The sequence below is a fragment of the Entelurus aequoreus genome, linkage group LG01 (assembly GCF_033978785.1).
Source record: "Entelurus aequoreus isolate RoL-2023_Sb linkage group LG01, RoL_Eaeq_v1.1, whole genome shotgun sequence".
Taxonomy (NCBI): domain Eukaryota; kingdom Metazoa; phylum Chordata; class Actinopteri; order Syngnathiformes; family Syngnathidae; genus Entelurus; species Entelurus aequoreus.
Genome location: NC_084731.1, coordinates 46,257,947 through 46,273,385, shown reverse-complemented (window position 1 = coordinate 46,273,385; position 15,439 = coordinate 46,257,947). Strand labels below are relative to the sequence as shown.

The following is a 15,439-nucleotide window of genomic DNA, read 5'->3' as shown; positions in this document are numbered from 1 at the left end:
CCTCTGAGGTCTAGCTTCTGATGTATCTGTATACCATAACATTTTGGAAAGTTGATGGTGCTAGTTATAGAAACATCATCATTCTGTCGATAATTTGATGTCGAAGGCTGGGGGTCCACACCACGCTGGCTGGCAATCATTTAGTTGGTTAGATTGATCTTGGCATTCCGCATATAAAATCTGTGACAGTGTGTCAACTTGATCGTGATTGTGAACACAATGAATGTACTCATCTAGCTCTACCATAAAATATTGCTGACTGCACTGCAAAAACTGAAATCTAAGTAAGATTTGATATCTCAAATAAGGGTGATATTTGCTTATTTTTTGTCTGATAAGATAATTCTTCTCACTAAGCAGATTTTATGTTAGAGTCATTTACTTGTTTTAAGGGTTTTGGTCCTAAATTATCTCAGTAAGATGTTACAGCTTGTTGCTGAGATTTTATGACCTATATTGAGTAAAATATGCTTGAAACTATTTTTGTCCAAATGTCGAAAACACACCCAGCAATGGTGCACAGGAAGGCGGGGAAGAAGAAGGGATATGGTCGAAATGGTCAAAAGTCCCAATTTTGTCCAAAATACTTCCCCGGGTTCCAGTCCCACGAGTCCGGCCGCCGGCCGCACAAGTCCCGCGATGCAAAAAATGTCCAAAACGTACCCAGCAAAGTCCCACGGGGAGTGGGGGAGAACAGTGAGAAAAGTCGGCCTGGGAGCTCTCCCGCCATCAGTGTGTAGATGTGTGTGTGAATGGGTGAATGTGGAAATAGTGTCAAAGCGCTTTGAGTTCCTTAAAAAAGGTAGAAAAGCGCTATACAAGTATAACCCGTTTACCATTTACCATTTACCAAAAGTCCCCAAAAATGTTAAAAATACCTACCCAGGTTCGAGTCCCACATGATCGGAAAACTCGAACCAGGGTGTGATTTTTGAACATTTTACCGACTTTTCTCCCCGTCTCCCCGTGGGACTTTGCTGGGCACGTTTTGCACATTCTGGGCATCCCGGCCGGCGGCGTGACTTGTGGGACTCGAACCTGCATAGGTATTTTGAACATTTTTGGGACTTTTGCCGACTTTTCCAAATTGTATCCCCCCTCCCCGTGGGACTCGGCTGGGTGTGTTATGGACATTTTGGGTATCCTGGGACTTGCACGGCCATACATAAGATTTTATGTTAGAGTGTTTTACTTGTTTTAAGGGTTTTGGTCCTAAATTATCTCAGTAAGATATTACAGCTTGTTGCTGAGATTTTATGACCTATAATGAGTAAAACATGCGTGAAACAAGAATATCAACTGTTGCAAAGCTGTGTCATCAACACTCACAAGTATAAAACTATATTTTTAAAGTAATAATTTCTTATTTCAAGCATGTAAAAAAAAATTCATGACTTTGACACAATTGTGTCTCATATTAAAACAGATGACAGCCAAATGGACTTTGCTGTTCTATTTTCAATGAAACAATAGAAAATACATACTCATATAGTAGTACAGTTGTTATTAGTGAGAATATACTTATTGTAAGGTATTTTTGGGTTCATTGAGGTTAGCTAATTTTACTTATTTTGGAAAGTCTTGACAAGCCAAATTTTCTTGTTCTATTGGCAGATAATTTTGCTTAGTTCAAATAAAATACCCCAAATTATTTTATTTTTTTCTTGTTTTAGAACAATGACTTTTTGCAGTGTGGTAGATGAGGAGCATGCAAGTGGTGATGGAGAATGGTAAGAAGGTGTATGTGGACAGGTGAATGCTGGAATGAGGAGCACGCAAGTGGTGATGGAGAGTGAGAGGAAGATGAGATGTGGACAGGTGGAGTTTGTGATAGAGGATTGTGGGCAAGTGATGAAAAGCTCTGTATATTTTCAACGTTGTTGGGGCTATCACATCTTAACCCAGTATTTTGACAAATGTTTGGAGGAGTTTTAGATTCAAAGACAGCTTCTGGATTGTTAAATTGAAAATGAGCAGCAGACATAGCAAATTGGACTTCACTATCTGAGAGCGGGTGAATATTGTGATATACAATATTGGTTTCTTGAGCGGTTGTGTCTGGACTATATATTTAAAGTCACTTGCAAGTTTTCAAGAAATTGTTCTAAGTCTGTTGGACCCTTATCATTCCTGTTTTTTGGGTGGCAATTCAATAGCAAAAACATGAGTAAAAAAGCAGACTACAAGATATTCATTTTGACAGTTTCATACATGGCCTTATTTCCCCAATATCTATGCATCTATTGACAGAATATACCTATTAATTTTATCACTCTGTGTTAACAAGATAAGTTTCTTATTCAATAGTGCTTTGACATCATCTTGACACTGTTCAGAGTTTAATTTGATTCTTTTTTTGACCGGCATTTTAGAGCATCCAACATACCTTAAATTCTCATTGTCGATTGTCGATTACCCGACATTGTGTTGAGGTTATATTTTCTTTGCTGGCTGACTTTATCCTCTGTTTCTTTCCCGGTTGTCTTTTAACAAGCTGGTTTTGGTAGAAAATCCTCCTTCTGATGTGTCGTGGCAGTTCTTTGGACTCGGTATCATCTAGAAGAAGAAGAAGTTTATGAAAATACACAGAATACAATGCACAGTCACCCTCAGTGGTGGGTTTTGTCTCTCGCTGGTTACAAATACCCTCGGTAGTGGGGTCTGACTCCTGATGGCCTTTTGAGATATTCTGATTTGGAGGTTCGGATGAATTATCTAAATTAAAGACAAGTTAATTGTTAGACTATTCTGTAACAAACGCACCCAAGTTCCCCGGGTGTCTTTGCCACTACGCAATTAAGGAGTCACGGGTGGGACCTGATATTCAGCTGGGAATGATTAATATATTAAATAAACACAAGACATGTATAACTATTAGCCACAAAACGATCAGGCTTATATTTAATATGCCACAAATTAATCCCGCATAGCAAACAACTCCCCCCTCCCGTCCATATAACCCGCCAATATAAATCAAACACCTACACAACACACTAAATCCCACAGCCCAAAGTTCATACAACACATATATTTCCCCAAAGTCCCAAAAGTTACGTACGTGACATGCACGTAGCGTGACATGCACGTACGGGCAAGCGATGAATGTTTGAAAGCCGCAGCAGTGTACTCACGGTACCGAGACTGCGCATCCAACTCAAAGTCCTCCTGGAAAGAGTCCCTGTTCTCCCGGTTCTCCACAGGCCAATGGAAAGCACACCAAAAAAGTCAAAAGGCAGATTATTCCAAGAAGTGGCTCCGTGGCAAAAAACACTGCGTCTGACAGGTGCTCCAGGTGGTTAGTGACGTCACTTTCCGCTTCCGCCCGGTCTGATAGAACCGGATGCCTTTTATATCCCCACATATTATTTACGTACATTGTGCCGTTAGGGGTGCATGTCTGATGCAAGGGCTGTTTAACACCTTTCTTACGTCACGACTCTGGAGACCGATGAGCGTTGTCAGCAGGTTTAATGACATTCAAAAGGGTGAAACTAAAAAGACAAACAATACAGTCAATATATAAATATGTTATGCAAATGTATTCATATATATGCTGTAATGCTACCTTACAAGACATGAGAAGGTAAACAAAGTGAAATTGTACTACGACGCCATCTTAGATGACATCGCAAATTATTGCTAATGAGTATGGCAAAGATCATACATCAAAAATCATAAATTTAGCTCGAAATATTTTAGACAAAAACCAAGTTTCAAAGTTCAACTTATGATACATACCGGCGATGCAACCTTAAACAAAGGATATATGCAGTTTTTCTTTGAAAATAACCACCATAAAGTACGTGCTGGAACTGGAGATTTCTCTGCTTGGCTTATGTAACTTCCGGTCAATAAAGTTTGATTCAAAATACACACTTCTCAAAGATGTATTAACTGCCATGACCACATGATGGCGACAAATACACATGTAATAATATTAATTACATAACAAGCTTATTTAAGCACAACACATTTCAACAACAAGAGTTTACAACTTTTAGTTGTAACAGAACACTCCCCGCTTGGCGTGGATAAACGCCACAAAAATAACTGGAAAAAACAAACAAATACCTCTCATTAAATAATCAAAGGTACAATTTCTGAGATGGGTCTGGTCAATACCTTTGTATCATCTGACCTGACTACCCTTAGCTCTACTGAACGGACTTTGCCATCTTTACTTGGGAACACCTGCGTTACACGTGCAAGAGGCCATTCATTTCGGGGAATTTGGCTGTCTTTGAGTATAACGACCGTACCTACGCTCACGTTAAGTTGACTGGAATGCCACTTGCGACGTGGTTGGAGAGTGGGAAGGAACTCCTTCTTCCACCTGTCCCAGAAGGTGTTTGACAGGTGCTGGACTTGGCGCCACTGATGTTTGTAGAGGTCTGACGCTGTAAAGTTGCCAACTGGAGCCTTAAGAGGGGTTACCTTTTGGGTTTGGTTTGACTCGTCTACAGTGAGTCCTGTCTCACAGTAGTGCCAACCACGGCAGTGATTGATTTTGCTTGGCAGTGATTTGAAGTTATGTATGACGTGTAGTAGTCTCGAAACAGCACGCTTGAGAGACTTCCATGTCGAAAACTTGTTGAATCTGTCAGAGCCAAGTTGTTTGGTTGAGATTGTGGTTTTGAGTGTAGACACCTGTGGTCTGACATCAGAGTCTGTGCAAGGTTCAACAAGTTCAAAAGAGTCATTTGAGGGACTTTGATCTTGGAGCATGAAGTCGGGGCCAGTGAGCCAGTTACTAAGGGGTAGCTGGTAAGCAGGAACAGAACGTGTGGCGTGATCTGCTGGGTTCTGGCTGCTCGGTACGTAATGCCATTGGCTTGGTTGAGAAGATTTGCGGATTCTCGTAACACGGTTAGCCACGTAGACATAAAATCTTCTTGTCTCGTTGTGGATATAACCTAGAACTACTTTACTGTCTGTATAGAATGCAGTGTAGTCTATTTCAAAGCCTAATTCGTCAGTGAGAAGATCTGCAAGCTCGACTGCTAACACAGCAGCACTAAGCTCTAATCTTGGTATGGTCTGATCTGGGCGTGGTGCTAACTTTGCCTTACCTAAAACAAAGCCTACTTCACAGTTCCTAGCTGCATCTGTTACTCTTAAATAGGCCACTGCAGCTATAGCCTTAGTAGATGCGTCCGAAAATACCAACAACTCTTTTTTTGTAGTTGTTGAGGGAGAAATTTCTGTGTATGCTCTGGGAATGGTCAAGTTGGACAGTTCTTTAAGTGAGTCTTTCCACAGGGTCCAGGACTCTTCCATTTCTGAGGGCAATGGTGCATCCCAGTCTCCATTCTCTGCCATAAGTTCACGCAGAATGGACTTTCCCTGCATTGTTACTGGTGCTACAAAGCCTAATGGATCATAAAGGCTGTTTATTGTTGATAAAACACCTCGTCTAGTAAACGGCTTTGTCTCGTCTGACACTCTAAAGGTGAAGCAGTCTTTCTTTAGGTCCCAAAGGAGACCCAGGCTACGTTGCATGGGGACTGAATCAGCTTCAAAGTCCAAGTCCTTTAGGTCTTTGGCATGATCTTGTGAAGGGAATGCTTCGAGTACCTCTTTTCTGTTAGCTGCTATTTTATGCAGTCTTAGATTTGAGTTTGCAAGTGTGTCACGGGTTCTTTGTAATAAGGACACAGCCATTTCAACAGTGGGGAGGGATTTGAGTCCGTCGTCTACGTAGAAGTCGTGTGTGACAAACTGCTTGACATCTGGATCACAATCTGGCTGGTTGCGTAGAACAGACTGATGTAAGCCGTATATGGCCACTGCTGGTGATGGGCTATTCCCAAAGACGTGGACTCTCATCCTATACTCTACAATGTCTTTGGAAATGTCATTGTCACGAAACCACAAAAAACGCAAGTAATTTCTGTCTTGCTCTCGAACATTGAAACAGTAAAACATCTGTTCAATGTCGGCTGTGAAGGCAACAGCTTCCTTTCTGAAGCGTATTAGGACACCTAACAGTGAGTTGTTAAGATCTGGTCCTGTCAACAACACATCATTTAGTGACACATTCTTGTACTTCGCGCTGCTGTCAAAGACGCCCCTAATCTGTTTGGGCTTGCGAGGGTGGTAGACACCGAATAGTGGCAAATACCAACATTCCTCTTCGTCTTTCAGTGGAGGGGCAAGCTCTGCATGTTTGTTTTCAAATATTTTGTCCATAAACGTGATGAAATGTTCCTTCATTTCTTCTTTCCTTTCAAAGCTACGAACAAGAGACATTAAGCGGCTCAGGGCATGCGGTCTGTTGTTAGGGAGTTTTTGACGTGGCGACTTGAATGGTAATGGAGCTGTCCAGCTCTTGTCTGTGTCCTTTTGTAGTCCTTCTTCCATTATTTTCAAGAAGGCTTTGTCCTGAATGGAGGGTGCGATGTAATTGTCATGTCTGGTTTGTTTGAACACATTACATCCTAAATGATCAGGTTCACAAGCGCTATCCACAAGTTGAGTGCTGAAGCTGAATGGAACTTGTATCTCACAATGTCTCTCTATTACATTAAATACATTGGGGCATGGCTCAAACATTGTAGGACGCCCTTTCTCAGTTGTATTTGTGAACAGCGTCTTCACAGCGAGAGTTTTGTGAACATCACCTAAACACACGTTTCCTACTATGACCCACCCGAGGTCCAATTTTTGTGCATAGGGTGCATTGTTAGGGCCACTTATCTGTTTACGGACTTTGTGAACTCTAATAGCATCCCGTCCGAGAAGCATGAGTATGGGGGCATTAGAGTCCAGGTCAGGGATAAGGTGAGCTACTGACTTTAGATGACTGTGTTGCATGGCTGCACTGGGTGTGGGAATTTCATCTCTATCGTTTGGGATATTTCTACATTCAATGAGGCTAGGCAATGGGATGTGAACTGAACCATCTATGGCTGCCACTACATATCCTGTAGCTCTCCTGCCCATTGCTTCTTTAGTACCAGCACATGTCCTTAGTGAATAAGGGGAACTAGGGCCACGGTCATTGAACAATTCAAAGAACTCAGGACATACTAACGACCTGTTGCTTTGTTCATCATGGATGGCATAGAGCCTTACTGCTTGTTCAGGATGGCCTGCTGGGTACACTTTAACAAGACTAATTTTAGAGCAGGATCTGCCTGCTTCGTTCACGCCACAAACCTGTGTGCACTTGGACGTGATCTCCTCCGACTTAGCGGAGTCACTCTCCCCGCCATACTCTGCTGCAGGTTCAGTTACTCTAAGCCAGGGTGCTGGTCCTGGGTGAAGAGCAGTGCAGTGTTTTTCATCAAGACACTCAGAGCACTGTATCTTGACCATACAGTTTTTTGCAATGTGTGTAGATGAAGAACAGCATTTGAAGCAAATGTGGTTCTCTTTTAAGAATGTTTTTCGATCATCGAGTGTTTTCATTCGAAATGATCTGCACTTCAAGAGGGGATGAGGTTTCATGTGAATTGGGCAAAGCTTGTCGCTGTCTACAGCTTTGTTTGCCGTTTTTTGTGTATCTAAATTGTAACGGGAGACATCAGTTTTGTGCACTGAAATTTCTTTTTGTTTATATGCTCTCCATGGCAGTTTGTCGAGTTTGTGTACGTCAGGGAACGATGTAAAGTTAAAACTGGGGTCATTTCTTGAGTTAGCTTCCTGCGTTACAAAGTCTACAAAAACATTGAATGGTGGGAAGGGGACACGTTGTGTGCGTTTGTATTTAGCTCCTACTGTGATCCACCTTTCTTGCAAATTGAAGGGAAGTTTCTGCACAATTGGATTTAATCCTCTTGCGGTATCCAAAAACGCAAGACCAGGAAGGTCTCCTTCAGCTTTAGCACTCTGCATTTCCATGAGCAGGTCACTAAACTTCCTTAGTTTTGTGTAGTCTTTGGATGTGATTTTGGGGAACATATCAATTCTTTTGAAGAGTGTATCCTCAATCACTTCAGCTGCGCCATAACATTGCTCAAGTCTGTCCCACATCATATTGAGACCTTTGGTTGGGTTGTTAAAGTGTATGGCTCTAATTTGTTCTACGTGTTCAGAGGATTCTTTGCCAAGCCACTTTAACATAAAGTCCATCTCTTCACTTGTTGTTAGTTCTAATCCATTTATTGCATTTTTAAAGGAACGTTTCCAAGCTCTGAAATTTTGAGGCTTGTCGTTAAATTGCAGTAATCCTGTTGCTACTATTTCCCGGCGAGCAAAGTATCTAATAAAGTCACTCACATTAGAGTTTTTAGGCTCTTGGCATGAAGGTCGGACATCATGGAAGTTGGATGCTGATACCTGAGTTGACCAACTTGCACTGTCATTGTTTTGGATGTGAGGAGAGGAGGAAATGACTGAGGGGTTTTGGAAGTTTTTAAGATAATTAGGGGGGCCAAAGGGCATTTGTTTAGAATCACTTTGTTTTGTTGGTTGAAGTAATTGATTGCTACTGAGCTTTGACTTGCTCTGAGGAGCATTTTCACATTGTGATGGCTGTGTAACAACATATTTTCCCTCTTTTACAAATTCAGCTTGGCTGAGGACATATTGCTTTGTACGTTCAGATGTGACAAAAGAACAAGGATTGCTGCGTGCTTCTACCTGTGTGACTACAGCTGTTTCTAATGCCTCTGCTTCAGCAATAGCAGATGCAACATCTTTTTCATGTTGAAGAAATTCAATAGATGCCTCTATTTTAGCTTTTTCTACTTTTAAGTCCATTTCTTTTGCTGCAAAACCGAGGCGGGCTTTGGCTGCCTCAGCTTTTGCTCTTGCCCTAGCTGCTGCGGAACCTGTGGAGGAGTTCGTCGAAGCCTCGGACCGGGTCTTTAAAGATGGCGCCTTGCTGGACATGGTGGGGTGGACTAGATGATGACTGCTGAATCACTGCTGTATGCCGTTTGCGTTGTAGCGTTGTGGCGTAGTAGTGGTCAGCTTCACTCTAGCGTGCGACGACTGCGTTACCTCTGTCTGTTTGGATGCCGCCGTTTCACTGTGCCGTTAGGGGTGCATGTCTGATGCAAGGGCTGTTTAACACCTTTCTTACGTCACGACTCTGGAGACCGATGAGCGTTGTCAGCAGGTTTAATGACATTCAAAAGGGTGAAACTAAAAAGACAAACAATACAGTCAATATATAAATATGTTATGCAAATGTATTCATATATATGCTGTAATGCTACCTTACAAGACATGAGAAGGTAAACAAAGTGAAATTGTACTACGACGCCATCTTAGATGACATCGCAAATTATTGCTAATGAGTATGGCAAAGATCATACATCAAAAATCATAAATTTAGCTCGAAATATTTTAGACAAAAACCAAGTTTCAAAGTTCAACTTATGATACATACCGGCGATGCAACCTTAAACAAAGGATATATGCAGTTTTTCTTTGAAAATAACCACCATAAAGTACGTGCTGGAACCGGAGATTTATCTGCTTGGCTTATGTAACTTCCGGTCAATAAAGTTTGATTCAAAATACACACTTCTCAAAGATGTATTAACTGCCATGACCACATGATGGCGACAAATACACATGTAATAATATTAATTACATAACAAGCTTATTTAAGCACAACACATTTCAACAACAAGAGTTTACAACTTTTAGTTGTAACAGAACATACATATTTAATATTAACAAGATTATTAAATACGCCTGTAACAGTTTATAATAAGTAAATGGATGACAATAAGTATATATATATATTTATTTTCCCAGCTGAGCACAAGTTAACTGTGACTGGCAATTTATTATATATATATATATATATCGATGGACCCCTATGGCCATTACAATTCTTTTCGGGGGGAAAAAAGAATTATAATTTTATACATGTCAGGTTGATTGGCAACACTAAATTGGCCCTAGTGTGTGAATGTTGTCTATCTGTGTTGACCCTGCGATGAGGTGGCGACTTGTCCACTGCTCCCCTCACCTCCCGGGGGGTGATCAAGGGGATGGGTCAAATGCAGAGGACACATTTCACCACACCTAGTGTGTGTGTGTGACAATCATTAGTACTTTAACTTTAACTTAACTTCCGCTCGAATGCAGCTGAGATGGGCTCCAGCACCCCCCGCAACCCCGAAAGGGACAAGCGGTAGAAAATGGATGGATGGATGGATACATGTCTTACTCTATACCTAGATCTGCTAGAATGTCCAAAGCATGATCACTTCTCTGGGTATTTGTGCCTCGAATCTGGTGGTTTAGGCCAGTAAATCCTTCATCTAGTTCTGGCAGAAGGGACAGGATGTGATTAAAAATAAGACTTTTTTTATTTTTTTATATATATACTGTATGTTTTTTTTTTTTTTAGTATTACAAGGCTAGCCACATATGATTACCTGGATTCTCTAGAAGAAGATCCAGTCTGATCAGCTCTTGAAGGAAATCATTATTCGGTGGGAATATCAGCTGTATTAAAATAATAATAGTAGAAATAAAATAAAAATATTTAAAAACAGGACGATATAAAAACAGTATTCTCTAATGGAGAATGCTAGACAATAGAAGAGTTCTTACCAGCAATGTCTGCTGTGACGAATTTAAAAACGATGGATGACCTTAAAGCGAAGGGATGGTCTCTAGTCTGTTGATGGTCTGAAAGCGAAATCGTCAGAGAAAGGGCCTCGTGATAGTTAATTAAATGTAGAAGTAGGATATCCCGGCACTGACTAATGGTTGGAGCGGAGGCATGTTGTGACATGAAATTGTCTTGACAAAAAAACTAAAGGTTAATATCACCATTTGTCCCCCCAATTCCTTCCTGTGAAAATGTCTTTGAAATTTGAATAACAACAACTGTAACACTTTGATCGGAAAACTGCGGTGTATGTATTTACAATGTTAATAGAGGTATTATTTAGGACAATTGAGCTATAAGTCACCTTGCAGCGAAACCATGAGTTTAAACATGAAGCTAAAATATAAAAGGATAATAAAAGGTAAAGTTTAAGCAAGTGAATTGCCTTGTGGGAAATAGGGGTTAGGAAATCCTTATGGTGACAATTGCTTTTGAAGCATAATGCCTAAAATAGAGTATTTTCATTCTCTGTTACAAAACAACCTTTGGTAATAAAGACTGGTTAAAGCTAACTTAAAAATGACAAAAATGCTTAAAAACAATATGTTTCTCTACCATGGATTAAAAGAATGAGACTGACATGATAAAAATACAGTAAAATACGGTGCGTGAATGTGTGACTTTGTGTGTGTGGGCGTGGGGAGAGGGAAGTGGGGATTGCGTGTGGGTTTTCCTGATGGGCCCCAGACAATTGAGGAGAAGGAAAGAGGGCACAAAGATGATTTAACTTTGAACAAATTACACCAACCAAATTTAGGTATGTATTAATTTTTTTTGCATGTTCTGTGACTGGATGTCGACAAATACAAATAATGTTTAAATTGTTTCCTTAGTTTTATAGCTAATCGTATAGGGTTAAAAAATAATGTTTAAATTGTCTCATTAGTCTTACAGCTAGTAGCAGACAGATACAGATAGTGTGTGGATCGTTTCATTAGTCTTAGCTAATGGTGTACCTTAAAAATAGTGTCAACTTTTGAGTTAAATTGAATAAAAAATAGACATGTTTAAATTGTTACATTAGTCTTACAAATGCAAGTTTAGAAACTTATTTAAGACAAAAGTATACATAATTATCATTTTAAAATAAGAACAGTTGGTTCATTACCTTTTATTTAAGGCACGAGTAAACAGAAGCATTCTTTCAAAATAGAAAATTAGCTCCTAAACTTTTAAGACAAAACACCCTTTATACAGTATAACAAGTTTAGAAACTCTTATTTAATACATAGCAAATACACTTTTATTAAAGATAAAAAGTATACAATACAATACTTTTAGTGAGGACATCAGTTAACTTCTATTTAAGATAAAAACAGTCTAAATACAAACTTATTATTTTACTCAGTGGACTAGTGGTTGGAGTGTCCTCCCTGAGATCGGTAGGTTGTGAGTTCAAACCCCGGCCGAGTCATACCAAAGACTATAAAAATGGGACCCATTACCTCCCTGCTTGGCACTCAGCATCAAGGGTTGGATTTGGGGGTTAAATCACCAAAAATGATTCCCGGGCGCGGCACCGCTGCTGCCCACTGCTCCCCTCACCTCCCGGGGGGAGATCAAGGGGATGGGTCAAATGCAGAGGACAAATTTCACCACACCTAGTGTGTGTGACAATCATTGGTACTTTAACTTTAAAATAAGGAAAACACTTCACTTTTATTTAAGACAAAAAGTAGACAATACTTGTAATGTAAGAACAAATAGTTAATCAACTTTTTATTGAAGTTATATTAAATTTTACAAATCTATTATAACTCAAATCAGTTACAAAAGCAGCCTTGGTAGTACAAGACACCAAAATAAGATAATATATGGGTTTAGTTTGGCATAGAATAGACTTTTGTAAATGGGTTAAAATGCTGTGAAATAGTGGCTAAAAATGCACTAATTACCTTGAAGTAATAAAGTGAATTAAAATAAAATCACTGTAATCAAATCAAATAATACATTTGAGAGGGTGTATTAAGCCTTTAAAGTGGAATAACTGCTGTAAGTACTACAACTAAAGTGGTGGACAGCTTAAAAAACTACAAGTTGTTATACGATATTCAGCCTGTAGGAGTCATAAATCATGACTAAGGACTACAACCAAGATGGCGGAAAGCTAAAAAAAAAACAACTACAAAATTAAAATGGCGACCGGATATGACGTATACTTTCTGTTTCCGGTTTAGGCCATGCCCACTTCCTGGGGTCATAAATCCATCCCTTGCTGGCCCCCTTTTTTAGAGGTATGTGGAAGCCACACCCACTTCCGGTCATAAAACAATTCCCCGCTTTTTTGGAGCTACATAATCTTCTCACATACACCGCGGTAGACTCCAGGCCATTGTTCGCTAGGGTTGGGGCAGCACGACTAGAGACAAGAACAGACCCAACAAAGCAGCCAAGAGAGCCGATTCAGTCCTAAGCTGCCCACTAGCTCTTGGCCAATGTCCAGTCTACGCGGATGAGTGAGAATCCACCCAGGGAGACTAAAGTGCCCGATAGAAAATGTTTTCTAGCGAAAAAATTATGATTTAAGTGGTGAAGCTGTGTTTTCATTTGCACTTTAAAGGCCTACTGAAACCCACTACTACCGACCACGCAGTCTGGTAGTTTATATATCAATGATGAAATGTTAACATTATAACACATGCCAATACGGCCGGGTTAACTTATAAAGTGACATTTTAAATTTGCCGCTAAACTTCTGGTTCGAAACGCCTCTGAGGATGACGTATGCGCGTGACGTAGACCGGCGAACACGGGTATGCCTTCCGTATTGGGGTTTCAATACGAAAAAGCTCTGTTTTCATTTCATAATTCCACAGTATTCTGGACATCTGTGTTCGTGAATCTGTTGCAATCATGTTCATTGCATTATGGAGAAGGAAGCTGAGCAAGCAAAGAAGAAAGTTGTCGGTGCGAAATGGACGTATTTTTCGAACGTAGTCAGCAACAACAGTACACAGCCGGCGCTTCTTTGTTTACATTCCCAAAAGATGCAGTCAAGATGGAAGAACTCGGATAACAGAGACTCTAACCAGGAGGACTTTTGACTTCGATACACAGACGCCTGTAGAGAACTGGGACAACACAGACTCTTACCAGGATTACTTTGATTTGGATGACAAAGACGCAGACGTGCTACTGTGAGTATGCAGCTTTGGCTTCTAAACATTTGATCGCTTGACCGTATGTGCGCAACTTTTTTTTGCGTATGTACGTAACTTTTTTAAAATATATAAGCTTTATGAACCTTGGGTTAGGTGAACGGTCTTTTGGGCTGAGTGATTGTGTGTGTTGATCAGGTGTTTGAATTGTATTGGCGTGTTCTATGGAGCTAGGAGCTAGCAGAGGAGCTAGGAGCTAGCGTAACAAACACGCAGGTGTTTTTATGCAGGATTAATTTGTGGCATATTAAATATAAGCTTGGTTGTGTTGTGGCTAATAGAGTATATATATATGTCTTGTGTTTATTTACTGTTGTAGTCATTCCCAGCTGAATATCAGGTACCGTGAGTATGCAGCCTTGGCTGCTAAACATTTGATAGCTTGACCGTATGTGCGCGTAACGTACGTAACTTTTTAAAAATATATAAGCTTTATGAACCTTGGGTTAGGTGAACGGTCTTTTGGGCTGAGTGATTGTGTGTGTTGATCAGGTGTTTGAATTGTATTGGCGTGTTCTATGGAGCTAGGAGCTAGCAGAGGAGCTAGGAGCTAGCATAACAAACACGCAGGTGTTATTATGCAGGATTAATTTGTGGCATATTAAATATAAGCCTGGTTGTGTTGTGGCTAATAGAGTATATATATATATGTCTTGTGTTTATTTACTGTTGTAGTCATTCCCAGCTGAATATCAGGTCACCCCCGGCTCTCACAGCATCTTCCCTATCTGAATAGCTTCAACTCCCCACTAGTCCTTCACTTGCACTTTACTCATCCACAAATCTTTCATCCTCGCTCAAATTAATGGGGAAATTGTCGCTTTCTCCGTCCGAATCTCTCTCACTTCATGCGGCCATCATTGTAAACAATAGGGAGCTTTGCGTATATGTTCAACTGACTATGTCACGCTACTTCCAGTAGGGGCAAGCCTTTTTTTTATCAGATACCAAAAGTTGCAATCTTTATCGTCGTTCTATACTAAATCCTTTCAGCAAAAATATGGCAATATCGCAAAATGATCAAGTATGACACATAGAATAGATCTGCTATCCCCGTTTAAATAAAAAAAAATCATTTCAGTAGGCCTTTAATTGTATAGACAGTTTAGGTAAGACAAACATATTCATCATTTAATTAGTATTTTAGCACAACAGCATTGTATGTAAATGTGTTTGTCAGTTATGAGTCCCTTCTTATGTAGTATATTTGGTTATTTTTCTGATCAGCCTGACCTAAACCTAAGTTTGTGGTAAATAAGCTTTGTGATTAACATGCTTTCATATCATTTGACAAGGTTGTTAAACTGTAAGTAGCTTAGATATAATCACTGAATTTGATTAAAATTGAGTGTAAGATTACTGACTCAGCGTTATTTGATTGGGCCCGTCTGTAGTGGAACACCAAGTTGGGCCAGAAGAAAAAAAAGAACTGCATTAAAAAGGTCCTTTATCTTTCAAATGTGGCTTCAGTTTGAGCACCAAATGTACCATAGTGACACAAATGTCACATGACCGTTTACTAAGAACGTTTACTCCACTTTTGAGATTAAAAAAATACTCAAAATGCTCGCTTTTGAGGTGGTGGCTTTTCATTTTATGAACATATGAACCTTCTCAGTGTACACTCCCACCACTTCAGAGGTCTTCAGTAAATTTCTTAAAAATAAAGCTTGGAACGACTGATAATTCAGTCAGCCACAGA

General features: G+C 40.1%; 1 protein-coding gene and 1 long non-coding RNA gene across 3 annotated transcripts; both read right to left on the bottom strand.

The window, feature by feature from the left end:
* Window positions 1-3,449: 3,449 nt before the first annotated feature.
* LOC133653372 (uncharacterized) lies at window positions 3,450-9,406 on the bottom strand. Of its 2 annotated transcripts, none has more exons than XM_062052569.1 (2): window positions 9,338-9,406; window positions 3,450-9,090 (listed from the first exon to the last, which is right to left on the bottom strand). In XM_062052569.1, the coding sequence occupies exon 2, from the start codon at window positions 8,833-8,835 to the stop codon at window positions 4,078-4,080; it is 4,758 nt and encodes a 1,585-aa protein (XP_061908553.1). In that variant the 5' UTR covers window positions 8,836-9,090; window positions 9,338-9,406; the 3' UTR covers window positions 3,450-4,077. The 2 variants fall into 2 exon arrangements, with proteins under 2 accessions (XP_061908553.1, XP_061908561.1); XM_062052577.1 differs by lacking the exon at window positions 9,338-9,406 and having other exon boundaries at window positions 3,450-3,491; window positions 4,260-9,310.
* Window positions 9,407-10,045: 639 nt separating this feature from the next.
* LOC133630107 (uncharacterized) lies at window positions 10,046-10,563 on the bottom strand. Its single transcript, XR_009821193.1, has 3 exons — window positions 10,519-10,563; window positions 10,341-10,410; window positions 10,046-10,229 (listed from the first exon to the last, which is right to left on the bottom strand). It is a non-coding gene; the product is annotated as an uncharacterized LOC133630107 (long non-coding RNA).
* Between the last annotated feature and the right edge of the window lie 4,876 nt (window positions 10,564-15,439).